Raw genomic sequence first — 27244 nt, 5'->3', positions numbered from 1 at the left:
GAGGAAGCCTCAGGACTATTGCTTAGCAAGTCTTACCATCCACGAGGAGGCAGCCTCCCAGTCCTTCCTCCCAGACCTCATCTTAGAGATAACTCTTGTTGGAAGGTCCTGGAAAAGAACCACAAATGAGGTCCAGGGATTCTACATCTGAATCCCTTGTCTGGTCCTTTTCCTAGCTCTAACATAAGTGTCTAACCCTATGAACCAACTCTGGGAGCCCATGAACCACCTAAAACCACCTGCAAACTTTGTGAGGGTAGAAGACCAGAGCAAGAAACATTGGCCTTGGCAGATCAACAAGCTGGGATTCCAACCTTGGCTCCACCACTTCTAGCTGTGTGATATTTAGGCAAGTCATTGTGCCTCTCTAAGCCTCAGTTTCCTCATCTGTGAAATGGGGATAATTCTCATCTTCTAACATAGGGTCAATGGGACATGGCTAACAGATAGGAAGTGCTCAGGAATTGTTAGCATCCTTTTGATTTTCCCTCTTTGGCTCATGCCTGTACTGTGGGTGGCTTGCAGGTTTATTTATAAAGGTCTTTGGGTTGCTCTGCAGGCTCATAGAGTCTAGGATAACACTATGATTCCCTGTGTCTTTGGAGGAAAGGACCCAGCCTCCAGGTGTCATTTCTGAGGCCAGAGTGAGTGATCCTGAGAGGTCAGGCCACGAAGAAGAAGTTAAGCAGGGGAGGAATCTCTGCTCTGTTTCAGCTGATTGCAGGGGTGTGGGAAGGGGGTGCATGGAGCCCTGGTTTTAATAAACCTGAGAGTTTGGAGGCCCACTGGAGGCCTGGGCCTCCAGATCTTCAGACCTGCCCTCCTGGGAGGTCTCGCGGGAGGTCTCCAGAGATGCCTCTGACACCCCATCGATGCTGCTCAGCAAGTCCTCAAACTGCCGGTGGTCACTGTTGCGCACAGCGGCTTCCAGAGCCTTCTGGCGCCGGTAGAAGTGGGAGAACTTGTTGAAGATGATGGTGATGGGGAGCGCCACCACCAGGATGCCCCCCAGGATGCAGCCCGAGGCTGCCAGCTTGCCAGCCACTGTCACCGGCACCACGTCCCCATAGCCCACGGTGGTCATGCTCACCGTGCCCCACCACCAGCAGGCCGGGATGGTGTCAAATCCCACGTCCTCCTCCTTCTCGGCTGTGTAGGCCACGCCGGAGAACACGGACACCCCTACGGCCAGATACAACAGCAGGATGCCCACCTCACGGTAGCTGTGCTGGAAGAGAATGCAGGAAGCCAGGTGAGAGATGGCTGGGCTTACAGACCTTGTGTTGGGCAGGTGTGGAAACTGAGGCTCAGAGAGTCCTAGGGGCAGGTCTGAAGTCACCCAGCAAAGCAGAACTGATGCCAACACCCAGGGTTCCCTGCTGCACACTAAGATCTCTTAACTACGATAGCCAGCATATCGCCCTGGGATTGAACACAGGCCTGATTTCTGTTGTCCAAGGTGCCTGTGAGCTAAGCCATGGCTATTTCTTCTAGTGCAGGGGCCACTGGTGACACCAGCCAGTTATGGAAAGCTCATAATTTTCCCCACTGTTGCAGAACCAAGAGAACCACAGTTTATATTCCACAATGCACAGAGGTGGTTCATGTCCCTTGGTCTATCCTATTTCTGATGAGGACAAAAATATTTTCTGCCACTTGAGGAAGCTGAGAGGATACACAGGTTCCCTGGACCACCTACTGAATGCACTTGCCTGCGGGCATGTGTATTTGTTCTGCCCTGAGGCCAAGCCCTATGGCACTGATTCTCTAGGGTGACTGTGCCCCCACGGGACATGCAGCAATGTCTGGAGTCATTTCGGGGGCAGGTGTGCTACTGGCATCTAGGTAGAAGCATCTAGTACTGACATCAGTGGTAGAGGCCAGGGATGCTGTTAAACACCCTGCAACACCCAGGACAGCCCCGTGAACAAGGAATTATCTGGCCCTAAATGTCCCCAGTGCCAGGGCTGAGAACCCCTAGTCTGGAACAGGGCCTCCCAACAGTAAGGGGGAGAGAAATCATGTCCGGTGCTGTGCTTAGTTGCTCAGATGTGTCTGACTCTTTACGACCTGTGGACTGTAGCCTGCCAGGTTCCTCTGTCCATGGGGATTCTCTTGGCAAAAATACTGGAGTGGGTTGCCATGTCCTTCTCCAGGGGATCTTCCCAACCCAGGAATCGAACACAGGTCTCCAGAGTTGCAGGTGGATTCTTTACCATCTGACCCACCATGGAAGCCCATAAGGTGGAGAGAAATCATGTAGGGGGGACCAATTCAGTATTTCTGAGGTTATTGCTTAGTTGCCAAGTCGTGTCTGACTCCTTTGCAACCCCATGGACTATAGCCAGTCCATGGAATTTCCCAGGCAAGAATACTCAAGTGGGTTGCCATTTCCTTCTTCAGGAGATCTTCCCAACCCAGGGATCAAACCCAAATCTCCTGCATTAGCAGGCAGATTCTTTATTGCTGAGCCATCAGAGAAGCCCAGGTCTGCGGCAGGGCCAGAGATTTTGCAAACTCCCAGGTAATAAGAAAATGGCTGCTGGCCAGGGGCCTCATCAGGAGTCTTTCACCCGTGTCTTAGACTCTGCAGCTTTGGTCAATACTCTTCTCCTTCCTTGAAAAAATTAGCAGCATCAGGCCCTGGCTCTCTGCAGGGTAGAGGCAGGGTTCTGGGGCGCTGGAGAGATGCCGAGTTCAGGAAGTCTGAAAAATGAATTCCCTCTTCCTGCCCTAGCACTCTGCCCAGCTGCCCTGCTTGCATTCAGCATCCTAGCTGCCCTGCCATAAAAGCATGCAAAAGGTTTTCCTAAGCTAGTCATGAAAGGGACCTTTTAGCACCTTTTAGGATTCTTAACAGGGTTACATGGACCTTCAGGAGAAACAGCTGAGGTGCTAGAGTCAGGACCAGCTGGACTCCTCTCTGGGCTGTCCCACTTACTCCCGGAGGAACTTCTGACAAGTCCTGCCACCTCTTGGAGCCTCAGTTTCCACATCTGCAAAGTAGTCACAGAAATACCTTCCCGGGTTAAAATTCTCACAGGTTCCCCTATTCCAGTGGGATAAAATCCAAAGTTGTGGGCCAGGGACTTCCTGGGTGGTCCAGTGGCTTAGACTGCATGCTCCCAGTGCAAGGGGCCTGGGTTCAATCCCTGGTCAGAGAACTAGATCCCACATGGCCCAACTAAGAGTTCTGGTGTGCCACAACTGAGACCTGGCACAGCCAAATTAGTTTAAAAAATAATAATAATAAAAAATTGAGGGCCCTTCAGTACCCTGCCCCACTTACCTCTCCAACCTCCTCAGTGGGCATGTTCTTCCCTTCAGGTCCCCCTCCCATCATCACCTTTATTCCCCTCCAGACCTTCACCCAAGCTGTTCACATTTCCTCCCACCTCCAAACAGATCAATTTTACCCCCTTGAGGGTAAGTTTGCCAGGGCAGCGATTCACCCCCAGCGCAGGGCCTGACACAGGGCGGCTGCTCAATAAGTTGCAAGCAGGCTTTAAAAAGCCAACCCTCCGACCTCAGCTTCTTCATCTACTGGAAGGGAATAAATAATAGCTTCTTCCTGAGGATAAAATCGAGAATGGATATGAAACTGGCACAGAGGCAGCATTCAGTAAGTGTCAGCTCTGGACCCACTTAGCCTAAGCAGGGTGACCTATGATACCTGTGTTCTCTGATAACGCCAGCACAAAGGCTCATAGGGAGAAGCCCTGTAGCACCCTGCCTTGCGTATTTTTATGATGGTTGACTTGCAAAGAGTCGGACATGACTTAACGACTGGACAACAACAATGATGTTTTAAGATAGCTCCAAAATAATGTCTTGTTTTTTTGTATGTTTTTGGTTTGGTTTGGTTAAGCTCTGCCTCGGTTTTCCCCTTCTCCCCTGGAAAATAGATAACAGAAAGACCTCCTGTTGAAATGCACACCTATCCTGAGCCTGGACACCGCAGACCAGGAAGGGCCCCTGCTCACCCGTCCCGCGGTTACACCCACCTCCCCGAAACCCCCACCCCCTACCTTGAGCGTTGCGCCCAGCGAGCGCAGGCCGGTGGAGTGGCGCGCCAACTTGAGCACGCGGAAGATGCGCATGAGCCGGAACACCTGCACCACCTTGCCCAGATCGCCCAGCTCCTCGCCACCCGCTCCGCCCCGGTCTCGGAGCGCCGCGCCGGCCAGCAGCGTGAGGTAGAAGGGCAGCACGGACACGATGTCGATGAGGTTGAGCGGGTGGCAGAAGAAGTTGCGCGTGCTGGGCGCTAGCAGCAGGCGCGACGACACCTCGAAGCTGAACCAGGCGATGCAGAAGTACTCGAGGCGCCGCAGCACCGGGTCGTCGCGCACGCCCTCCGGGCTGCGGCCCGCGGCCACCGCCGCCACCGCGGCTGCCGCCTCGCGGGCCTGGTACTCGGGCAAACTGTGGATGCACATGGCGGCGATGGAGGCGAGCACCACGCCGATGGAGACGCAGCTGAAGAGCTTGCTGGGCAGCGAGTAGCCCGGGTTCTCCATGGTGAGCCAGAGACGGCGGCGCAGGCGGCCGCAGCGCGCCGCCCCGTAGCGCGCCAGCTCGCGCTGCACGTCGGAGATCTCGTCGGGGCACGGGTCCACGCTGCTCGGCGTGTCGCTGTCCTCGTCCCAGGCGCGCGGCCGCGTCACCCGCCGCTCCAGGTAGCGCGCGCGGCAGCACGTGGCCAGCGCGCTCTCGCCCAGGCCCCAGTAGTCGGCCTCCTGGCCGAAGGCGAAGACGCACAGCTCGTCGAGAACGTGCAGGTGGCCGGTGCGGTAGAAGTGCAGCAGGCCCAGGAAGAAGCCCGGGTGCCGATCGAAGTAGAACTCGCGCGCCGCCGCGTCGTAGTCGTCGCACAGGCGCCGCGCCTGCTCCTCCGACGCCGCGGCCTGCAGGCGGCCCAGCCGCGTGCCCGGGAAGCGCGCCAGGGCGCGCGCGCTCAGCCGCCGCCGCACGCCGCCCACGTTCACGCGCAGCGCCTCGTCGCTCCGCCGCCAAGGGACCCGGGCCCCGGGCCCCGGGGACTCGCTCACCATGGCTGCGGCGCCCTGGCCTGCGGACAGAGAGGGTCACGCTGAATGGGGCGTCCTGGGACCTCCCTTCCCCAGAGTCAAAGTAAGGTCGCTCAGTCGGGTCTGACTCTTTGCGACCCCATGGACTGTAGCCCGCCAGGCTCCTCTGTCCATGGGATTTTCCAGGCAAGGGTACAGGAGTGAGTTGCCATTTCCTTATCCAGGTGATCTTCCTGACCCAGGGATCGAACCGAGGTCTCCCTCATTGCGGGCAGACACTTTACCATCTGAGCCATCGGGGAAGCCCTAGTGCCTAGCCCCTTCCCCAAAGACAAGGTCTAAATTCCCTCCCTGCGCCATCCACCAGCCAAGCGTGTTGGAGGTTCCATGTGAAGCGTCTGGTATGCCATAGGCGCACAGTGAGTGTCAAGTGTCCTTTGGACTCAAGAGTCAGGCTTGGGTTTTAATATCTCTCACTCCGCGACTGGGGGGTCTTTGGCCGAATCACCGAGTCCGCCTCCTTCAGTTAGATAAAGGAGATACTGAGCTGTACCCTGGATGATGAGAGGTATTGAAGGCAGGATGTCCTGGCACCTGGTGGCTGCCCATACGGTGTGTCTCTTTGCCCAAACTTGGATTTTCGCATACCAGAGGTTTCCTACGGGGATCTTGGACAAGCTGGTACTTGGAACCTCACTTTCCTCTTTTACACAATGGGATAGTAATGCTTACTATCTAGGGTTATTGGGAGAATCAATTTAGACCAGAAGTTCTTAAGGTGCGTTCCCTGAAATAGCAGCGTCACCATCACCTGGGGATTTGTCAAAGATGCAGCATATTCTTAGCCTGCTGGGGACTTGCTGAATCATAAACTCAGGGGAGGGCATTCACCAGTGTGTGTTTCAACAAGTTTGGAGGGTGATTCTGATGCACAGTCAGGATTGAGAGTCACTGACTTAGACTTTTTAGTAAAACATCTGTAGTCTGTCAGAGGGCTTCCGTGGTGGCTCAGCAGTAAAGAATCCACCTGCTAATGCAGGAGAAATGGGTTTGATTCCTGAGTCAGGAAGATGCCCTAGAGGAGGGCATCGCAACCCACTCCAGTATAATTGCCTGGAAATTCCCATGGACAGGGGAGCCTGGCAGGCTATAGTCCATAGGGTCGCAAAGTGTCAGATACGACTTAGCGACTAAACAACAACCATAAGAGTCAGTCAGACAGAATTTTGGCGCTGTTGTGGGACTATAAACAAGTCATGTCACCTTTCAGAGCTTCTGTCAACCATCGCCAAGGGTGGTTAAAAATATTAAATGACCTAATGCCTTTAGCAGGCCTGGCTCCAGAAGGGGTGTAGTAAGTCATTCACCTGTTTTACTCTCTCCCAGAGTTAGGTAAACCTGGACTTATCACCACCCCAATGCAGCTGGAGCCTTGAGGAAGATGCTTTTCTCCAGATTTCTATTTCTGGCACGATGCACAATTCACAGTGCAGACAATAGCACCAGCTCCGAAGGCTGGAGGATTAAGGTGGGTTATGGACGTGCTCAGCCTTAGTGGATACTCAGGAAATGTTAGATCCTTCCACTGCTCACTGTCTCCAAGCTCTGCTGGATTCAAGGGCTAGTGACTCACCTCCTGACCCTGAATCTCATCTGGGCTGTGGGTTCAGTAATGCCCGCTTCTCAGGGTGGACCAGGGACTGAGTGTGTATCCAGCCGCTGGCCCAGTGCCTGACAGGAAGCACACAGGGTACCTTTCAGTCACTCTGAGCCTAGTGTTTAAGTAAGTGGGGATTTCGTCCTTACCTCTGTCACTTGTGTGACCTCTGGCCCGTCTCCTCCAGCTCTGTGTTTTAGCCCCCTTATCTACAGAATGGAGATAATACATTCCGGTGAAGAGTTATTGTATGTGTGCAGAGGCCCCTGGAACACAATAGATGCTCAATAAATGTCAATTCATTGCACTTCCCTCATTAAACTTGGGTTCAAATTCTGTATCTGCCATTGACTAACTGTTGACCTTGAGCAGAATCACGCCCCTCTCTGAGCTTCGGTTTCCTCATCTGTAAACTGGGGAACATCATACTTTTCATGAGAAGTTTTGAGGATTAAATGAGGCAAATTGTTTATGGGCAGCACCATTCCTGGCACATAATTCATGCACAATAAATACATATGTGATGCAGCTCCTATGCCTCTACTGGACTTGGAGTCAAAAGATGGGGTTTCTAATCCAGTTCCATCATGCATTAGGCACATGACTGTGGGCAAATCCTTTTCCCTTTTTTCCTAGAACTCACCTTCCTGCTCTATGAAACAGGATGAATAACAAACCTTCTCTGACAAGAATCTGAATATCAGTAAGAAAGATTAGTGATTTGCTCAAAATTGTTATCCGGCTAGCCCATGGCACAGTTGAGGCTGGAGACTAGACTTTTTGATTCAAGACTCTCCATAAATTAATTTTGAGCACCTACTGTGTGCTGGTCACTTCTCTGGGCTCTAGATACTCTTGACTGAGTTTAATCCCTCCACCAACCCTGACTGGGAGGTTTTCGACTCCTGCTGTACAGATGAGCCGATGGGAAAGCCCCAAAGCTCAGCCAGTCCCCCGCTGCTCACTCCTTGAGGGGGTTCTCATAGTGGGGCCCTGGGCACTGGGAACCTCAGGGCAGCCTGGCTTCCCATTCTTGCAGCCCACACCCCTTCCCCTAACCTCGTCGCTCCCCGCCCCCCAAGGGGGGTCCCTTACCTGTAGGGGCCCCTCCAGGGCTCCTGCGGGCTGTATGGTTCCCGAAGGCACAGAGGCTGGAGAGCCGCTGTCCAGCCGGGATCTCTCTGCCCCGCAGCCCCTCTGCGCCTCTGCAGCCTGCAGCCAGAGGCCCCGCTGCCGCCTCGGCCCAACCTTCCTCTGTCCCCGGTGGCTGAGGTCTATTGATCGCTGCCGCTGCCCGGGGAGGGAGCCCGGAAGCGGTGGTTTCTATTCCTGACTCGGTTGAGAGAAGAAGCGGGGTGTGTGGAGACTGGGCCCCCACAGCCGGGGCATCCTCACCAAGCCAGGGGCCAGGGGATGAGGGGTAATTTGGTGGAGGGGGGGGTCCCTGTAGAGAAGGACAACTATAATAATAGCTTCCTTAGTTGAGTCCTTAATATGGGCCAGGGGCTGGGCTTCAGGTGACTTATCTAAGTTCTTGCCGACTCAAGGACACGGATAGGGTCTTTTGTTCTGTTTCACAAATGTCACTTACTCAGGACACTTAGCTAGACCTTGTGGACCTGGGACTGGGACTCACATATTCCAGTGTTTCAGCAGGGACATTTTGAAACAGGGAAGCCTGAAGCAAGTCATTTTGCCCCTGAAATTCAGTGTCCTTACCTGCCCACAGAATTCCTGATTCACAGTGACAAGGGTAAGACAGAACCCTGCCAATACTTTTGTCAAAGTGTGTGACCCACAAGCTTTTATTAAACACCTACTGTGTGCCTGGTCCTGAAGATTAGGACATGGATACAAGAAAGGATTCCTACTTTACAGATATTGTTATTAATAATGATGATTTCTTTATTGGTCACTTACCTTGGTTCCAATATTCCATAGACCTCATCTCTTAAACTACAAAATGTTTGTGGCGTAGGCACCATTATTATTCCAATCTTGCAGTAAGAAATGTAAGGCTTTGAGAGGTGAGGTGACTTGCTCAGGGTTATATGGTCAACTTCTGAGTCCTCTCGGTCATCAGTGTCTGATAGATGTAATGTGAGCCACATATAGGCTTCAGAATTTTCTTATGGCAACTTTTAAAAACAGTAAAAAGAAATGGGTAACATTAGCCTTACTACTATATTTTATTTAACCCCAATATTATTAATATAATTTCAACATGGAATCAATAAAGAAAGTATGAATGAGATATTTTACATTTTCATTTTTGTGCTAAGTCTTCAAAATCCAGGTATTACTTTTGGGGGGGTTGTTTGTTTTTAATATTTTTTATTTGGCTGTACCAGGTCTTAGCTGTGGCGTGTGGAATCTTTACTATCTGAGCCACCAGGGATGCCCCACATGTGGACTCTTTTACTTGCAACATGTGGGGTCTTTTTTTCTTTTTTTTAGTTGCAACATGCAAACACCAGAGCTTCCCTGGTGGCTCAGATGGTGAAGTGTCTGCCTGCAACGCAGGAGACCTAGATTCGATCCCTGGGCTGAAAAAATCCCCTGGAGAAGGAAATGGCAACCCACTCCAGTACTTTTGCCTGGGAAATCCCAAGGACGGAGGGGCCTGGTAGGCTACAGTCCATGGGGTCGCAAAAAGTCAGACACAACTGAACGACTTCACTTCACTTCACTTCATGCAAACTCTTAGCTGTGGCATGATCTAGTTCCCCAACCAGGGATTGAACCTGGTCTCTCTAGCAACTTGAAGAAATATGAAATTAATCACCTCATAGTTTCTGTGGATCAGAAATCTGGGCATGACATGGCTGGATTCTCTACTCAGGGTCTTACTAGGTTGAAGTTAAGGCATCAGCCAGGGTCATGGTTCTCATCTGGGGTTTAGGTTTCTCTTCCAGCTCACAGAGTGTTGGCAGAATTCATTTCCCTGTGGTTGTAGGATGGACCTCCCTCTTTTCCTGCTTGCTGTCTGCTGGGGATCACTCTCAGGAATGTCCCTTGGGATGGCTGTGTGTGTGTGTGTGCGCGCGCGCATGCACTAAGTCACTTTAGTCGTGTCTGACTCTTTGCTACCCTATTGACTGTAGCCCACCAGGCTCCCCTCTCCATGGGATTCTCTAGGCAAGAATGCTGGATTGGATTGCCATTTTCCTTCTCCAGGGCATCTTCCCGACCCAAGGATAGAACCCTGATCTCTTACGTCTCCTGCATTGGCAGGCAGGTTCTTTACCACTAGTGCCACTTCAGATGGCTGTCATTCCCTTAACACCCCCACTCACTAATCCCTGACTATGGACCAGGCCTACAAGAAATAGAGGCCAGTGAGTTATTATCCAATGGTGAAGTCAGACCCACCCATAAATAATGACATCTCAACGGTTCAGACATTTCCCCAAATGTGGAGCAATTTGAAATGATCTTAGGGTGTGTCTGGATGCAACATCATACAACAGTGACTCTTGCATTGAGAAAGTTCTTTTCAATCCTTCTGATTACACCAGCAAGAATATCCCAGCTGAGAGATCTGGGTCTTTAACATCACTTTAACCCTCATTAATCTCCCTTTATCACGACAGAGACAGAGAGCAGACTTCAGGCTCACAGTTGTGGCAGGTGGCAACATCTAGTCAGAATCTAATACTATTATTTCATATCATTTAATCAGACATGATTTACTTACATAGAATTTAATTGCTTTCATTGCTTCTGCTTCTGCACTTACATTCTGTTTGTGACAAGTGACCCTGATTATCCCATTTAGAGTAGTGATATCCAGTTTTTCTTCTTAAGTAAATTTATCTTTATACACAAGTGAGTCCCTTGGAAGAAAAACATTAGGTCAATAGGAGTACGGGCAATACACAAAATATCATGATGCTATTTTGCAGGTATGGCGAACGTTGTGAAATGGGTATGTGAACAGATTGATGTTTGGAAAATTCTTCTAGAACAGTGTTTATTAGAAGGTTGGAATTTCCATTGGCAGAGGGGCTTCTCTCTGGGTGGCTGGGTCTCAGACCCCACCCATCTTCATGTCTTCCTGCAGAGAACGCCATCCCGAGGTTCAGAGTTATGGATCCTAAGCCAGAATTAGCCTGAGGAGAGAGAAGGAAAAGGTTAACCCCCTTTCCATAATAAAGCTCTGGGTTCTGGGTCTGATTCCCCCATCCAGACCCCATCAGCCCAGCCACCAAGGCAGGACCCCCCCCCCACCCTCCTTCACAAGGGCAAACTGAAGCTCAGAGCGTTTAGGGCCATGGTCCAGATGATACAAGTTCAGCAAAAGAACAGGGACCCCCCAGTTCCTCTGTCATCCTAGGAGGACCCCTTCCACCCCATCCACTTTCCCAGTGCTGGCCACTGGAGGCCCAGGCTTCTGGGAAGGCTCCTGTTCAGCTGGTTGAACTCGAGGGATCTCTTAAGGCTGGGGCTCAGAGAGGGAAGAAGCTTGCCGGAGGCACACACAGCCCTACCTCAGACAGGGTTTCTGCAGTCCCGGCCGCAGGCACCCAGGCAGCACCGCTTACGGCCCTGGCAGTCCGAGTCCTTGGAGCACAGGTGCTGCACGGGGCTAAGGCAGCGCAGACGGTCCTCGGGGCATCTGCCCATCTTAACTGCAACACACGGACCGGGTGAGTCCTGCCGTGGCCCGGCCCTGGGGCTTGGGGTCCGGCTGGCGGTCAGCAAGGTGGAGAGGGACCCTTACCTGAGACCTTCCGGACGCACTGGAGGAAGCACGCTTGGCGACAGCACTTCATCCCTGAGGGACACTGGCTGTCGTGCAGACACTGATCAGGCACCGAGAGGAGGCAGGGCCCGTCATCCGGTGGGCAGCCGCCAGACTTCTCTGTAAGAGAACTCCCCAGATTTTGCCAGTGGAGGCACTTCAGAATTCAGTATAAGCGCTGTCCTGGGGATGGCGTGATCTAAATTCTCCACTCCATACTTCTTTGCCCATTGTTTGCAAATTTTTTAAATTTTGGAATGGACTTGCTTGTGTTTTTTTTTAATTTTTAATTGACATCTAAAGTGAAATGTAACATTATATTAGTTTCAGGTGTGCAATGTGATGATTTATTTTTGTATGTCCTGCAAAATGATCACCACAGTGTCTCGTTAACGTCGGTCACCATACATAGTTATAATTTTTTTTCTTGTGATGAGAACTTTTAAGATCAATTCTTTTAGTTACATCCAAATGTGAATTATAGCATTATTAACTGTAGTCACCATGCTGTACATTATCTCTTCGTGACTTACTTTATATCTGGAAGGGTGTACATTTTGACCCCCTTCACCCATTTCACTCCCACTCCTACACCCTACCTTTGGCAACAACCACCAACTGTTTTCTGTATCTATGAGCTTGATTATTTTGTTTTTTAGATAATACCATACAGTATTTATCTTTCTCTGATTTATTTCACTTAGCATAATGGCCTCAAGGTCCATCCATGCTGTTGTAAATGGCTGGCAAGGCTTTTGTTGTTGTTATTGTTTTAGTTTGTTTTGTACTCCAAGCCTCAGTTTTCTGTCTGTGAAATGGGAAGCTAGACTCCATCCTCCCAGGTTTGGTTTGAGACTCAGATGACATAAAAGGCAGGGGGAAAAAAACAATTTTAAGTTCAAAATTTCCACCTGGCAACTAGACCGTGCCTGGTCTGACCCTAGCCCATCTCTCTGGTCTGTTTGTCTACCCTGTTTCCACTTGGCGGCTCCTGATCAACTCTAAGCTGCTTCTCTCTGCAGGCCCTGTTTTTTGCCCCGTGTATTACTCTCAAGCTTTCATCTGCCTTCCCTAACCTTCTCTCCAAATCCAGGCTCCTCACTCACAGACATATACATAGAAACAGAGTCATATACACACACCGGTGTGGTCAGAGTGTTCAGGCCCAGAAGGGATGGAGGTGGAGGCATCGCCTGGGTGGGGAGGCACCTGTCTGGCTATCTCTGCAGCCCCAGCCTCTCCCATCTGTTGACAGGTCAGACTCAGCCTTTTAAAGGAGGCAGAGGAGAAGTAGTGTAGGTAGAGCTTCCTTCCGACAGATCCCTGATCCTAGAGACCACGCCCCCTACTCAACTCCGGAGTCCCTTTCACAGATTGGGCAGGGAGACAGAGAAGCCTGGAGAAGGACACAAAAAGATGGGCAGGGGGCCGGACCAGACCTCGTTTCCACAGAGGATGACAGAAAAGACCATCTCCCTGCCATGCAGACCCTCAGGTCCAGAAGCCCCCATGGAGACACCAAAGAGCAGGGGCCGACCGTCCACTCCAACTCTCCCCAGAGGCACAGGAAGACACATGTTCTCACATGGACACGCATGCAGACTCAGACACACGTGTGTGCGGGCATCCCTAGGGATACATGGGCAGACGCAGATCACACCAACAAGCAGACAAAAGCTACACATATAACTAGAGGTCAGACGCATGCGTGTGAACACAGTACTACACTCAGACTTATAGACAGGCAAGCACCGGGAAGCTGGCAAGAAAACATTTACAGCTGCACACGCAAGCAGGTTGACAGGCATGAAGATGTACAGACAAGAGGCAAGCTGCTGGAAGTACTAAGAAGCGGGCGCACACACACACACACACTTCATTGCCTGCCTTCTCCCAAACCCTTATTCTCGCCTGAAAGGTAGAAACCACCTCTGTCCCTGGAGTAAAGGAACCTACCCATACTCACCTCCCTTCCTCCTGCCCAAGGCAGCAGGTAACTGGCTCCCCAAACCCAGGAGGGCCACCAGGAGGAGGAGGCTCTGGGCCCTCATGTTTCTGTTGCTGACACCTGATAAGGTAGAACCCAGAGGCCCCCAGATTAACACCTACTAACCTCGGGGAGGCTAGAGCAACTGAGTTAAGGGAGGAAGGAGAGGGGATAAACAGACTGGTATGTGTCTGTCTCATCCTGGTCCCACCCCCTGCCCAGGGTGCAAGGGTGCTTGTGCAAGAATTCATGATGCGTGAGGACCCGCCCTGGGTGTCAGGGGCTGGGATCCGGTCCTGCCTGTATTGCCTACCTGGGCTGTGATTTGGACAAGCCTTGTCAATGTTTGGACTTCAGTTTTTCTCATTTGTATAAACGGTGAGAGTTGATGAGTCAAATGGTCCGTTTCCTGGGTCTCTAACATCTTGAAGCCCCAGCCATGGCTTAGGTGGAGGATAGAAGTAGGCTTTGAAAGTCCAGGAAGGGTTTACAGAGCCCTTGAGACCTGCGAAGGGAAGCATTGGAGTTAGGGTCAGCACTCTCTGCTGGAGACGGATGGCCCAGGCTGGCACAGTGAGTGGGGCCATCCCTGGTCTCTCCTCTTGGGCTCCGGTGGATGAGAGAGAGAGACCACCCTGCCTTTGGTAAGATCACCTCCAGTGGCGTCTGGTAGAACTGCCCTCTACCTGGAGCTGGCTGAGGTGTCAGGGTGGATGGAGCGAGGCTTTAGGTTGGGCTGCGGTGGCTAAACAGAGGATGACAGTTGCCTCTGGGACCCCTTCCCTGGCCCTAAGGGATCCTGAGCAAAAGGTCATCTCAGCCAAGGCCGCCCTCCCCCCTTAGATTTCACATCATCTGGCTCCTGTGTTTGGTGAAAGAGAGACAAGTGGAGCTCCGAGTCCTAAGGGGCCCCAAGCGGAAACATACTGAACCTGAGTAACTCACCAGGATGGGAGGAGATCAAGGCCGTCCTCCCCGCCCTCCCAACTGAAAGATGAGGGAACAGTCGGCTGTTAGATGGGAGGGGGCTGGCTCAAGGACACAGTTAATTCTTAACTAGGCTGGGACGCCTTCTCCATGGGAACATCGCTTCTCCATGATCCCCATCCTGTTCTCGGAAGTGAGGCGATACCTCCTCTGACCCTGAGAAAGGAAGAGAATGTTCCAGTCCAGGACAACCCTCACAGTCAGGAAGTGCTCCCAGGGGTTTAACCTCATGCTCTCTTCTAAGCTCTCAGGAAAAGAGGGGCCCTGTAGTTCATGATCTGATGTGACTTTGGAAATTATGGCATCCCCTTGGCAGCTTTATTTAGAAGGAAAATTTTATGAGGCTGATTTTTATTCCTGATTACAAACTACATAGACTACTTGGTTGTTGCTCACAAGCAAGTTCAATAAAAGAAGGAGAGTTATTTTCCTAAGTTCACACAGCAAGTTCGGGGCAAAGCTGAAACTGACTTCCAGGATATTGTTCTGGAAATCACTCAGAGTATCTCCTTCCAGGAACTTGAATTTCCTTGGCACCTCCTTGGAACAGGACTGCGAGACCCATGCATGGACAGCAGAGTCATGAGGTCATTGGGGTCTGTCTAGGAAAGTCCCCTTTCCACTGTACATTCCTGCCACCCCTTAAGTCTGCCCTACCCCCAAATTATTAGTGTCTAGAGGAATACTGGGCTGGATGAAGCACAAGCTGGAATCAAGATTTCCAGGAGAAATATCAATAACCTCAGATATGCAGATGATACCACCCTTATGGCAGAAAGTGAAGAAGAGCTAAAGAGCCCCTTGATGAAAAGTGAAGAAGAACTAAAGAGCCCCTTGATGAAAGTGAAGGAGGAGAGTGAAAAAGTTGGCTTAAAGCTCAACATTCAGTAAACTAAGATCACGGCATCTGGTCCCATCACTTCATGGGAAATAGATGGGGAAACTGTGTAAACAGTGGCTGACTTTATTTTTCTGGGGCTCCAAAATCACTGCAGATGGTGACTGCATCCATGAAATTAAAAGATGCTTACTCCTTGGAAGGAAAGTTATGACCAACCTAGAGAGCATATTAAAAAGCAGAGGCATTACTTTGCCAACTGAGAGTTGGCCCGTAAAGAAAGCTGAGCTCTGAAGAATTGGTGCTTTTGAAGTGTGGTGTTAGAGAAGACTTTTGAGAGTCCCTTGGACTGCAAGGAGATCCAACCAGTCCATCCTAAAGGAAATCAGTCCTGAGTGTTCATTGGAAGGACTGATGTTGAAGCTGAAACGCCAATACTTTGGCCACCTGATGCCAAGAACTGACTCATTTGAAAAGACCCTGATGCTGGAAAGATTGAGGGCAGGAGGAGAAGGGGACGACAGAGGATGAGATGGTTGGATGGCATCACCGACTCAATGGACATGAGTTTGGGTAAGCTCTGGGAGTTGATGATGGACAGGGGGGCCTGGCGTGCTGCAGTCCATGGGATAGCAAAGAGTCAGACGTGACTGAGCGACTGAACTGAATTGAACTGAGAGGAGACAGTGAAAGTGGGTGTGCCCAGTAGGGAGCTGCCTGCAGTTGTGGGAAAATGTGCAAGACCCAGTGTGGAGACTTCATTTTCCTCCACTGTCTGTACTGGCTTCTGGGCATTAGATAAAACAGCAACATCTTCCAGTCTTGACCATGTGACCATGTATAGGAGAGGAACCTCATCGTCCCACTCTCCCAAGCTCTTGGTCGTGTCTCGAACCCTTGTAATTGTCCAAGCCACCTTCTTTGTTCTTTGTGGCTTGAGGGTGTGCCAAGACCCTCTCCAATGTGAGTATTTTCTTGCTTGCCTAATATGTAGCACTGGCTCAACTCATTACTGGATTTCTTTCAATGGCTTTGTGTTGTAGCCGTCAGCTTTGTGTGACCGGGGTGGAGGTGAGTTGAGGAGCCTCCTGTGTCTCAGTCATGGACCAGAACTTCCTGTTTTCAGTTCTTTTACATATGCATCTGGGAGGTGGAGTTGCTGAGTAATTCTATGCTGACCTTTTGAAGGAACCGTCAGGCTCTTTTCCACAGAGTCTGCACCATTTTACCTTCTCCCCAGCAATGTACAAGGGTTCCAATTTCTTAACCTCCTGGCCGATGCTTGTTATTTTCCATTAATTTTTTTTTCTGATAGTCACGCTATTGGGTATGAAGTGATATCTTGTGATTTTGATTTGCAGCTGAACTGAATGGCTAATGATGTATAGGATCTTTTCCTGGTGCTCACTGGCCACTTGTGTATCTTCAGAGAAATGCCTAAGTTCTTTGCCAATTTTTAAATTGGGTTGTTCATCTTTTTAGGGTGGAGTTGCGAGAGAGATCTGGGTTGTCAGCCCTTATCAGAGACCTGGTTTGTTTCTTCTTCTCAGCAGGATCTTCTTACTATCCTGATAGGATCCTTTGATGCACAAGTTTTTATTTTTGTTGAACCTTATGTGTTTTAAATATCCTTTGACTTGAAGCTATTATATATAAAGCAGTCAGTGGACTTACTCTTTGAGCTACCTCTTTCCATCATCCTCCTATCTGACGGAAGTTTTGCAATTTGCACGTTATCACAATAGGTCACATTTACATACTATTTTTATTACTCCTTCATCAGACTTAATTCCACAATGAAAATGTTCAGTACTCAATAAAATCATGTTGTTAATTTCGGCAAGTGTTTCTTGATTGAATAAATCTTGTCTCTTGGAAACTTCCCAGGAAAGTTATCAGAAACAGTATTTCTTGAGTTCTTGCACATTTAGAAATATATTTAGGTCAAGGGCAAATTAGTTGTACAAAAATTCTCAGTGCATATTTTCTTCCATAGAGTGTCTAAGTTTTGCTTCACTATTTTCTGGCATTGAGTATTTATCTTACAACCTGATTTTTTAAGGTTTTGTTTCTTTTTTAGTTGGAGGGGCAGTGTTGGCCTCCTGAAGGCTTCTGTTTTTATCTTGAAAGACCACAATTTTTACTTGCATTCATCTTATGTTTACTATAATGTGAGCTTTTAATGTGTAGACTCAAATCTTTTATTTCAGAAATATTTTCCTCAATTATTGTTTTAAATAATTCTTCTGTTTGGTTGACTTGGTTTTCTTCCCGGTTGGACTTGATTTTTGTCTGGTGGATCTTCATTGACTTTTTAATATTTAAGACTTTGTGTTTTTAAACTACTTCTTTCTTTATTTTTATTTTATGTTATATGCTTTTCTTACGTTTTCCTTTTTCTTTCTTACTTGACTTAGTCCTCATTTATGAAATATTTTTGTCCTTTTCTTCAATTTCTCTCCATCAGATTCTATTTCACACCTTCCTGTTACCCTGCTATCTCTTCTTTGAGTTTCTATGTTTCTTAAATCTTATGATGGTTCCTCATACCTCTGGGCTTCCCTGGTGGCTCAGATGCTAAAGAATTTGCCTTTAGTGTGGGAGACCTGGGTTCAATCCCTCAGTTGCGAAGATCCCCTGGAGAAGGGAATGGCTACCTACTCCCGTATTTTTGCCTGGAGAGTTACATGGACAGAGAAGCCTGGTGGGCTACAATCCATGGGGTAGCGGAGTCAGACATGGTTGAGCGACTTTCACTTCTCCTCATACCTTTAATTTGCTTCACTAGTTTTAAAAATCTCTTTTAGATTATAATTTTTTCTCAGCTTTGTGGTGACATTTTACTGGGGATTTTAAAACTCCTGTTTCAAATGCTTTTAAGGTTTGCTTCTTATTTCTGTTTTTTTAAAAAGGAGTCTCTTTATATAGCTTATACAATTTCCAAATTTCTTTCTTATTTTAAAATCAGAGTCAGGGACTATCTTTTGAAAGGAGTATCTTATTTGAGTGGGAAGGGTTGGAAGTAATAGGTTTCTGAATTTAGCTCAAGGGCTCCCTCCTCTGTTGCAGTTTTCCTAATACATACCTGGACTTCTCTTTCTTAGGTACTTGTCTGAAAGAGGAGGGTTCCCACCACCAGCCCTGGCCACTATGAGATATTACTCCAGCATTGCAAGGTAACTACTGCTCTCATAAATACCCTGTATTCTTCTCTATTTATTTTATTCATATCTCCCAGCACTTGTGTCCTGCCTTGCTTATTCTCAGACCCACTCACTTCAGCTCCCACTCAAGGTGGGCACTTTGCTTTCTGAGAGGTGAATATTTTCTAATTGCGAGTGTAAGTAGGGAGGGAGCTGGGGTATGGCCGGTACTGTGCAGTGTCTCCATCTACATGCATTTCAGCTGCTCCCAGACTGCCTTCCTGCAGGGGTTGTAAATCAAATGCCTATCTTTTCCCAGACTCTTTCATATCCAGGATTTCACGTGTGATTTGGGTTCTTACAATGAGATGTGCTCATACAATAGCTGAAATTCTTTTTCTGCTTGAACTACCTAGGTGATTTCTTTTGACTGCCTCTGATTCATGCACTATTTTACATTATGACATATTTTAAACATCCCTTTGTAACACTTACATTAATGAGTATATGTATATATAATCATTTCTTTAGATGCAACTCTCAATTACCCTGTTTTCTCTGCTCACATGATTACTTGAGTTCTTTATTCTAACCTATAATGAATTTTGGTGGCTCGGTGGTAAAGAATCTGCCTGTCAATGCAGGAGATGTGAGTTTGATCCCTGGGTTGGGAAGATCCCCTGGAGAAGGAAATGGCAACCCTCCCCAGTATTCTTGCCTGAGAAATCCCATGGACAGAGGAGCCTGGGGGGGCTACAGTCCATGAGGTTGCAAAAGAGTTGGACACAACTTAGCGACTAAACAACAACAACAAATTATGAATTTTAATTTTCTTTATTCGATATGTTCAGATCATAGAGTAGTGATTTTTGCTGTGATGAAATAAAATTCTTATTTCCAGGCAGGATAAGAAAAAATTGAACACAAAATTCTCTCTCTGCATCTGTTTGGGCCTCTTCCCTCCCTCCCTAATGTGTAGTGTGTACCTGCATTACATATTAAACAAACTTCCTCAAAGATAGGAGCATCTGCTATGACCATAAAGATAACATTTTCCCCTTTCTTCTGACATTAGCAATATAATTTCTTCAAAGGATAGCATTATTTCCCAACTCTGCAGGAGATCACAGACTTCCCGCTCTCTTTATATGGGCTTACCTGCACTACATGTCCTTGATGAACTTTGTATAAAGTATCAGTATGTCATTTTGATGTGTGATCCTTTGTCTCGAAAATGTATATGACTGTGCCTTCAACTTGCACCTGGCAGAACGGTTTCTCAGAACTTTCTGAGAGTCTCTCTTCCGGGTTATAATCCTCAGTCTTATTCAAATAAAATTCCCTTTCTTCTTAATTGTTAACTGAACTTTTATCGACCGTTGTAACAAGAAAAAAATTAGAAATTAATATGGATAAAGGCAGAGCTACTCATGCTTGTCCCCTTCCCACTCCCATCATCATCATGTAACCAGTATTCACAGCAGTGGATACTGCTTCCTTCAAACACTTTTCCTTTTTCACACATAAAAATTTTCATATACAGGAGTTCTGTGTTCAACTGAAATATTATCAAAACCCATATAGTACTCTCCAGCTTTTTTTTCTGTTAAGATTGCATGGACATCACTGGAAGTCAGTAAACAGAGATCTAGTGATATTCATATTTTGGTAATATATTTATAAATGTAACAGGATCCCATCAGACATGATGAGTTTTTTGGTAAAGCAACATCTATTTATTTACTTTTCTTCTCCTTCCTTCTATCCTGCCTTCTTAACCTGTATCCTCCTTCAACCACTTAGGGAATGTATATTAATATTATGATGTGCAGCCTTCTTAAAATGACAGTAACGATATTTGTTTACTGTGACCACGTTAGGAACATACTGTCATTATGTGCAAGTCATCTGTCTGGTGACTCTCATTTGCATATCTGTCTATGGTTTTTGTAATACCACTTTATCATAATTATTACAGCTTTAAAATAAAACTTAATATCTCCTACATCAAGTCTTATTAAATTATTCTTCTTCAAGAGTATTTTGGCTATCTTGCCTTTGCATTTTTTGTATGCATTTCAGAATTGCATTGCCAAGTTTCTCTTGGTTTACTTTTGCAAAAACTTTTCTGGGGGTTTGATTGCATTGAGACTGAAAATCAATTTGAAGAGAATTGGCATACTTATCATATTGAGTCTTCCAGTCCATGAACATGGTATACATTTCTGATTTGAGGGTATTAAAAAATGTCTTTTACTAAAGTTTTATAATTTTCTTTGTAGTGTTTCTGCACAAAATCTATTATGTGTATTTATAAGCTCTTCATATTTTATATGATTATAAAAATTATTGATAGCATATTAAAAAGCAGAGACATTACTTTGCCAACAAAGGTCTGTCTAGTCAAGGTTATGGTTTTTCCAGTGATCATGTATGGGTGTGAGAGCTGGACTGTGAAGAAAGCTGATCACCGAAGAATTGATGCTTTTGAACTGTGGTGCTGGAGAAGACTCTTGAGAGTCCCTTGGACTGCAAGGAGATCCAACCAGTCCATCCTAAAGGAGATCAGTCCTGGGTGTTCATTGGAAGGACTGATGCTGAGGCTGAAACTCCAATACTTTGGCCACCTCATGCGAAGAGTTGACTCATTGGAAAAGACCCTGATGCTGGGAGGGACTGAGGGCAGGAGGAGAAGGGGACGACAGAGAATGAGATGGCTGGATGGCATCACCGACTCGATGAACATGAGTTTGAGTGAACTCTGGGAGTTGGTGATGGACAGGGAGGCCTGGTGTGCTGCGATTCATGGAGTCGCAAAGAGTCGGACATGACTGAGAGACTGAACTGAACTGAAAAATTATTGAAATTTCATTTGCTGATTTGTGTTGTTGATTTATGTAGTACCATTGAGTTTTGTATATTTCCTTTGTATGCATCTGTTGTGATAGATTCTTATTGATTCTAATAATTATCTGTAGATCTGTTTGAAATTTTATGAACATAGTTGATTTTTGTGTTCATGTATCTATGTTCTATGAATAAGATGTACTTAAAATCTTCCTTTTTCATAGAATCCTTGTTGATAATTTTATTTTTAAACAGCTTTATTGACATATAATTGACATAAGTCCTTATTAAGCTTTGGTATCAAAATTATGTTTACTTCATATGACATGCTGGGAATTGTTTCTTATTTCCTATTTATGTCATATTAGAATTAGTTGTTCCTTGTTTGCCTTATAGAATATGCTTACAAAGAGGTCTGATCCTGGTGGTTTTTTTTGGTCAAATATTTTTGACTATTGTTTCCATCTTTTCAATGGTCTTCTACTTTTTCTTGTGTCAGTTTCAGTTTAGAAAGTTATTTTTTCTATGATCCTTTTGTGGCTCAGATGGTAAAGTGTCTGTCTGCAATGCAGGAGACCCGGGTTTGATCCCTGGGTTGGGAAGATCCCCTGGAGAAGGAAATGGCAGCCCACTCCAGTATTCTTGCTTGGAAAATCCCATGGACCGCAGAGCCTGGTAGGCTACCGTCTATGGGGTCGCAAAGAGTCGGACACGACTGAGCAACTTCACTTTCACTTTGTAGCATTTAGATTTTTTTTGGCACTTGAATTGAAAAAAAATTAATGAAACAATTTCACCAATTTAGATGGGGAAACAGTGTAAACAGTGTCAGACTTTATTTTTTTGGGCTCCAAAATCACTGCGGATACTGATTACAGCCACGAAATTAAAAGACACTTACTCCTTGGAAGGAAAGTTATGACCAACCTAGATAGCATATTAAAAAGCAGAGACATTACTTTGCCAACAAAGGTCCATCTAGTCAAGGCTATGGTTTTTCCAGTGATCATGTATGGATGTGAGAGTTGGACTGTGAAGAAAGCTGATCGCCGAAGAACTGATGCTTTTGAACTGTAGTGTTGGAGAAGATTCTTGAGAGTCCCTTGGACTGCAAGGAGATCCAACCAGTCCATTCTAAAGGAGATCAATCCTGGGTGTTCATTGGAAGGACTGATGCTAAAGCTGAAACTCCAATACTTTGGCCACCTCATGCGATGAGTTGACTAACTGGAAAAGAGTCTGATGTTAGGAGGGATTGGGGGAAGGAGGAGAAGGGGACGACAGAGAATGAGATGGCTGGATGGCATCACCGACTCGATGGACATGAGTTTGAGTGAACTCCGGGAACTGGTGATGGACAGGGAGGCCTGGTGTGCTGTGATTCATGGGGTCGCAAAGAGTCGGACACGACTGAGCGACTGAACTGAACTGAATGATTAGTCATTAAATGCTAAAGGCAAATTTGCCTTTGAGAGTTTTTCTTGGGATCAGGGGGAGAATGAAAGAAAAGCCTAGCATGATACTGGAAAGGGTAAACTGTTAGGGTAGGTCTGGGTGGGGCTTGCAGGAGCCGGGGAGTAATGGGGGAACTCCTTGGCTATGAAAACTGTACACCGGACCTAGACCTACCACTGACTTGTTGAATGACCGTGGGTGATTCCTGTCTCTCCTTTTGGCTTCATGCTCTATAAGTATAAAGAATTTGGTCATGATGATGCCTACAGACCAGCCAGCCCTACTTCTTTGTGAGAATGTGAGATAGCTCTTGGGGCTATTAGAAATGATATAACAACCGCTGTTTCTCCCTATGGATAATCCCTGGAGGAGGGCCCAAAGTTGCTCCCAGGATGGGGGTGGATATTTCCTGGTAGAACTAAGAAAAAGTAAGTCTTATCCCTTGTGAAACCACAGACCCACCCTTGGCACCTGGCCAAGCTGGAGCTGCATAAAACGAGGCTTAGCTTCAGCTCCCGGTCATACCTTCCTGACATCATGAAGACCAGAAGCTTCTTGGTCCAGGTGGTGGTCCTTCTCGTCCTTGGGACGCTGGTGGCACAGGCAGCTGTCGTAACAGGTGAGTGGACGAGTTGGTGGGGCTGGCTTGGGTTGAGGAGAGGATGTTGGGGACAGCCTGGGTCTTGACAAGGGGCAGCATGCAGAGCTGGAGCCCCCTCTGTAGCCTGGATAGCAGGCTAAAGTTTTGAGTGTATCCAGAGAAGTAGGAAGTTGCCGACTAGATTCCATGTGCATTCCGCCCCAGGACTGAGAAATCAGGGCTGTTTGTGGAAGGAGTGTTGTAACATGACCTTGGCCTCAAGCACTGATAGTTGGACAGAACATGCAATGAAGTGAGGAGCCCCAGGAATCTGGGCCCTGGGTGTGGGGGTCTCTTCCCTGCCTGCCTGTCCCATCAAAGCACCTGAGTCATCAGTCCTGTCAGGGGAGGTTAAGCACTAACAGGGCCTCAGAAATCATGGAGTCTGAAGACCTCTGTTTTCCAAAGCAGGACATTGAGACCTAGAGCAAGGTGAGGAGCTGTCAGGGCGACCTCCAGAGCCAGGCTGGAACTCAGGCCTGCTGGCATTGTCTCACAGCTCCTTGCCTGTCCACCAAGTGTCCTCAAAGATGACAATGTGTCCTCACCTCCTGAAAGTCACTCCTCCCTGGCATATCCTCGTGAGGGCTCCAGGATCCAGAGTGGAGGGTGAGGGGAAGAAATGGCCACCCAAAGGAAACCTGGTCCTATGGACCTTCTCCCCAAAGCCCAGGGAACAGCCATCTGAGAGGGCAGACCCCAGCTGGCCCTGGTGAGCCTCCTCTGTCTCAGTGTCCCTCAGCTTAAGGGACACCGCAGTGAGCAGTGGCTGGACCTGGAGGAAAGACTAGATAGTTGAAGCAGACTCATTGGTCAAAATGTGGGGATATTTCTTTCAACAGGTAGTCCGAAAGGTCAAGGCATTAAGGAAGGAAATGTTGTAGTCAATGGAAACGGTCCAGTCAATGGTCAATCTCCTGTCAAAGGACAAGATCCAGTGAAAGGTCAAGATCCAGCGAAAGGTCAAGACCCAGTCAAAGGAAAAGATCTAGTCGTAGGACAAGACAGAGCCAGACTTTCATTCAAGCATGGCTTCTGCCCCAGGATTCTGATCCGCTGCACCTTGCGGAATCCCCCTAACAAGTGTCTGAGAGATGCTCACTGCCCAGGGATCAAGAAGTGCTGTGATGGCTTTTGTGGGAAGGCCTGTATGAATCCCTGGTGAGGTGAGAACTGGGTGGAGGGAAAGGTGACCCGTGAGGGCACAGAGAGGCTGGCTGGTGGAGGGTGAGCCTAGGCTAGTGGGGGAAAGGACATGGGGAGGTGATGGAGAGACTGAGGGGTCTCAGAGGCTGTAACTGGGGTCCTGAGAAGGGTGACATGTGGGCTTGGTCCGGCCTCCCACTGCCTCTGAGTCTTTCACCTGCTGACCCACATTTCCGATTCTCTTTTCTTCTACCAGGTAGAGTCTGTTCTTGCTGCACCTGTGAAGTCCCCAGGGATGTAGGCCCCGGTGCCTGTAGCACGACCCTCTCCCACACTGCCCCTTCTTCCTCTCATCCAGGAGGCCCAAGCTTGAGCATGGACTGCCTTCCTCGTGAACTTTCCAATTAAAGACTGCTTTCAACTCCATTTGTTTCTGGCTCCTGTGACTCCTGGGCTCCCGAGAGCCCTGGGGAGATGGGTGTGGGTTTGGGACTTCCTGTCCCCAGTGGAGAGTGGAGCGGGACCCATGGCAGATGTTCTTGGGGTGTGAAGGAGAGCAGGGGCAGGAACAAGAGGCCTATTTCTAGGGTTCACTGTAGAAATCCAAAAATCAACCCAAGAACCACAGCCTCCATTTCACCAGGACATGGAGACCTAGACATTTGGCCTCTGGACTCAGAACAGGGGAATAAACCCCTAAACCTTCCCATTGACCTCCACTTCTGACCTGGCTATGATCAACCCTGCCAGTGTGACTAACCAACCCTCCTGGCTAAACCTCTGACTTCCTCCTTCCCTTCCTCTAATGTTTCCCATGAATCTGTATCCTCCAAGAAGACAGAAAGACAGATGCTGGGAAATCCCTGCTCATGAAGCATTTCACCTGTTCAAGCCTGAGATGACCTCTAATAACACATAATTCCTTTGGGTGAAGCAATATCCTCTCCCAGCTTTCTATTTCAAGATGTGAATGAGGAGGCAAGACACATTGATCCTTCCATGTCATTGCTGAATAAAGTTCTCTGGGGACATGCAAGTTGGGGTAGGGTAGACGGGAGGAGTGAAAAGAGCGGGAGGGTGTATGTTGGGTAACCTTGGATGACCTCATGGCTCTGCTGTTGGTTCACCTGCCCCACAGCCCTTGTGCAGTGGAGTTCTCCAAGAAGAAGTGGGAGGAGACTTGGCGTGCAGTGGGCACCCCACTTGGAAGTCAGGAGACCTGAGTTCTAGCTCTAGGCTCCTCCCAACTTGCTAGATGACTGCAGATAAATCTCTTTCTCTCCCTGAGCCTCCATGTTGTCTATTCAGTTTGAGGGGAGTTGGGTGAAATTATTCTGGAAGTCTAGTAATGAATGTCAGTTCATCCCTGATATTCTGGCACTGAAACGTCTCTTCTTTGTGTGTGTGTGTTGGGCTCTGCTAGAGGGGAGGTGGGGAGCAGAGGCTTTGTTCGGGGTGAGACAACAGAGAGTCCAGTGTCCCTTAGACACCCCCCCAGGAGCCAGGGTTCCCCTCTGACTCTCCAGGGGATGGACTGGACCACGCATCTTGGAGCACAGACCGAGCAGTGCTTAAACTTCTGGCTTGAGAAACAGCACGCACCACTGGAGGCAAGGACGGTTTCCATTTCAGTGCTTCGTCTCCTTCAGATCCCGTATAAACACGTCATAAGTATTGTCTTATTTCTCATTAGAACTCCCTCAGACAGGTCATATACACCTCTTTAATTTTGTTAAAACATTGAAACCATGGGAGTTCCCTGGCAATCCAGTGGGTCAGACTCTGCACTTCCAGTGCAGAGGGTGTGGCTTTGATCCTCGGTCAGGGAACTGAGACCCTGCAAGTCACACAGCACAGCCAAAAAATCAAAATGATTGAAGTCATGAACGCATCATTAATCCTTCTCCTCAGGTACTGGCTATTTTATTGTCGTTGTTGTTACGGAGAGAACATTATAGCTCTACTTTCATAGTAACTTTCCAGGATGCGAGTTTTGCCCCTGCACAGCCTTCCTTGGTGATTTTGGCACCAGATTAACAAAACAGTCCAAGGAAGGGGTGGTTGTTATTGTTCAGTCGTTCAGTTGCTCAGTCACGTCTGACTCTTTGTGACCCCATGGACTGCAGCATGCCAGGCTTCCTTGTCCTATACCATTTCCCAGAGTTTGCTCAAACTCATGTCCATTGCGTCGGTGAGGCCATCCAACCATCTCATCCTCTGTCGCCCCCTTCTCCTCCCACCTTCAGTCTTTCCCAGCATCAGGGTCTTTTCCAGTGAGTCAGTTCTTCACATCAGGTGGCCAAAGTATTGGAGCTTCAGCACTGACTTTAGGATTGACTGGTTTGATCTCCTTGCTGTCCAAGTAACTATCGAGAATCATCTTTTAGGATTTTAAATAGCTCAAAAGATGATGATGCAAGGGGTTAGGGATAATAAAATGTCTGTAGAGGGGACTTACCTGGTGGTTCAGTTGGGTCCACCTGCCAATGCAAAGGACATGGGTTTGAACCCTGGCCCGGGATCTAGGAACCCACATACAGTGGGGCAAATAGGCCCACAGGCTGCAGCTACTGATCCTGTGTGCTCTGGAGCCCATGCTCTGCACCAAGAGAAGCCACTGCAAAGAGAAGCCTGCACACTGCAACTAGAGAGTAGCCCCCTTTCGCTGCAACTAGAGAAAGCCTATGCACAGCAATGAAGACTCATCACAACCAAAAACAAATAAATAAATAAAATTATATAAGAAAGAAAAGTCTGTGGGTAGATGTAC

At 48.0% G+C, this 27244-nt stretch overlaps 3 protein-coding genes across 4 annotated transcripts; 1 reads left to right on the top strand and 2 right to left on the bottom strand.

The window, feature by feature from the left end:
• Positions 1-524: 524 nt before the first annotated feature.
• Positions 525-7951, bottom strand: KCNS1 (potassium voltage-gated channel modifier subfamily S member 1). The gene is made up of 3 exons (XM_055425785.2): positions 5763-7951; positions 4029-5071; positions 525-1228 (listed from the first exon to the last, which is right to left on the bottom strand). The coding sequence occupies exons 1-3, from the start codon at positions 5836-5838 to the stop codon at positions 758-760; spliced, it is 1590 nt and encodes a 529-aa protein (XP_055281760.2). The 5' UTR covers positions 5839-7951; the 3' UTR covers positions 525-757.
• A 2433-nt stretch (positions 7952-10384) lies between these two features.
• Positions 10385-13579, bottom strand: WFDC5 (WAP four-disulfide core domain 5). The gene is made up of 4 exons (XM_055425792.2): positions 13398-13579; positions 11411-11551; positions 11178-11318; positions 10385-10799 (listed from the first exon to the last, which is right to left on the bottom strand). The coding sequence occupies exons 1-3, from the start codon at positions 13480-13482 to the stop codon at positions 11179-11181; spliced, it is 366 nt and encodes a 121-aa protein (XP_055281767.2). The 5' UTR covers positions 13483-13579; the 3' UTR covers positions 10385-10799; position 11178.
• A 704-nt stretch (positions 13580-14283) lies between these two features.
• On the top strand, positions 14284-24863 carry PI3 (peptidase inhibitor 3). 2 transcript variants are annotated; one of them, XM_088844351.1, is made up of 5 exons: positions 14284-15816; positions 18348-18419; positions 23145-23307; positions 24171-24494; positions 24731-24863. In XM_088844351.1, the coding sequence occupies exons 3-4, from the start codon at positions 23226-23228 to the stop codon at positions 24491-24493; spliced, it is 405 nt and encodes a 134-aa protein (XP_088700477.1). In that variant the 5' UTR covers positions 14284-15816; positions 18348-18419; positions 23145-23225; the 3' UTR covers position 24494; positions 24731-24863. The 2 variants fall into 2 exon arrangements, with proteins under 2 accessions (XP_088700477.1, XP_088700476.1); XM_088844350.1 differs by having other exon boundaries at positions 14285-15816; positions 20811-23307.
• The last annotated feature ends 2381 nt before the right edge of the window (positions 24864-27244 follow it).

Source organism: Moschus berezovskii, chromosome 15 (genome assembly GCF_049115385.1).
Source record: "Moschus berezovskii isolate FMDL1 chromosome 15, NW_MosBer_1.0, whole genome shotgun sequence".
Classification (NCBI taxonomy): domain Eukaryota; kingdom Metazoa; phylum Chordata; class Mammalia; order Artiodactyla; family Moschidae; genus Moschus; species Moschus berezovskii.
This window is presented reverse-complemented; position numbering and strand designations above follow the sequence as displayed.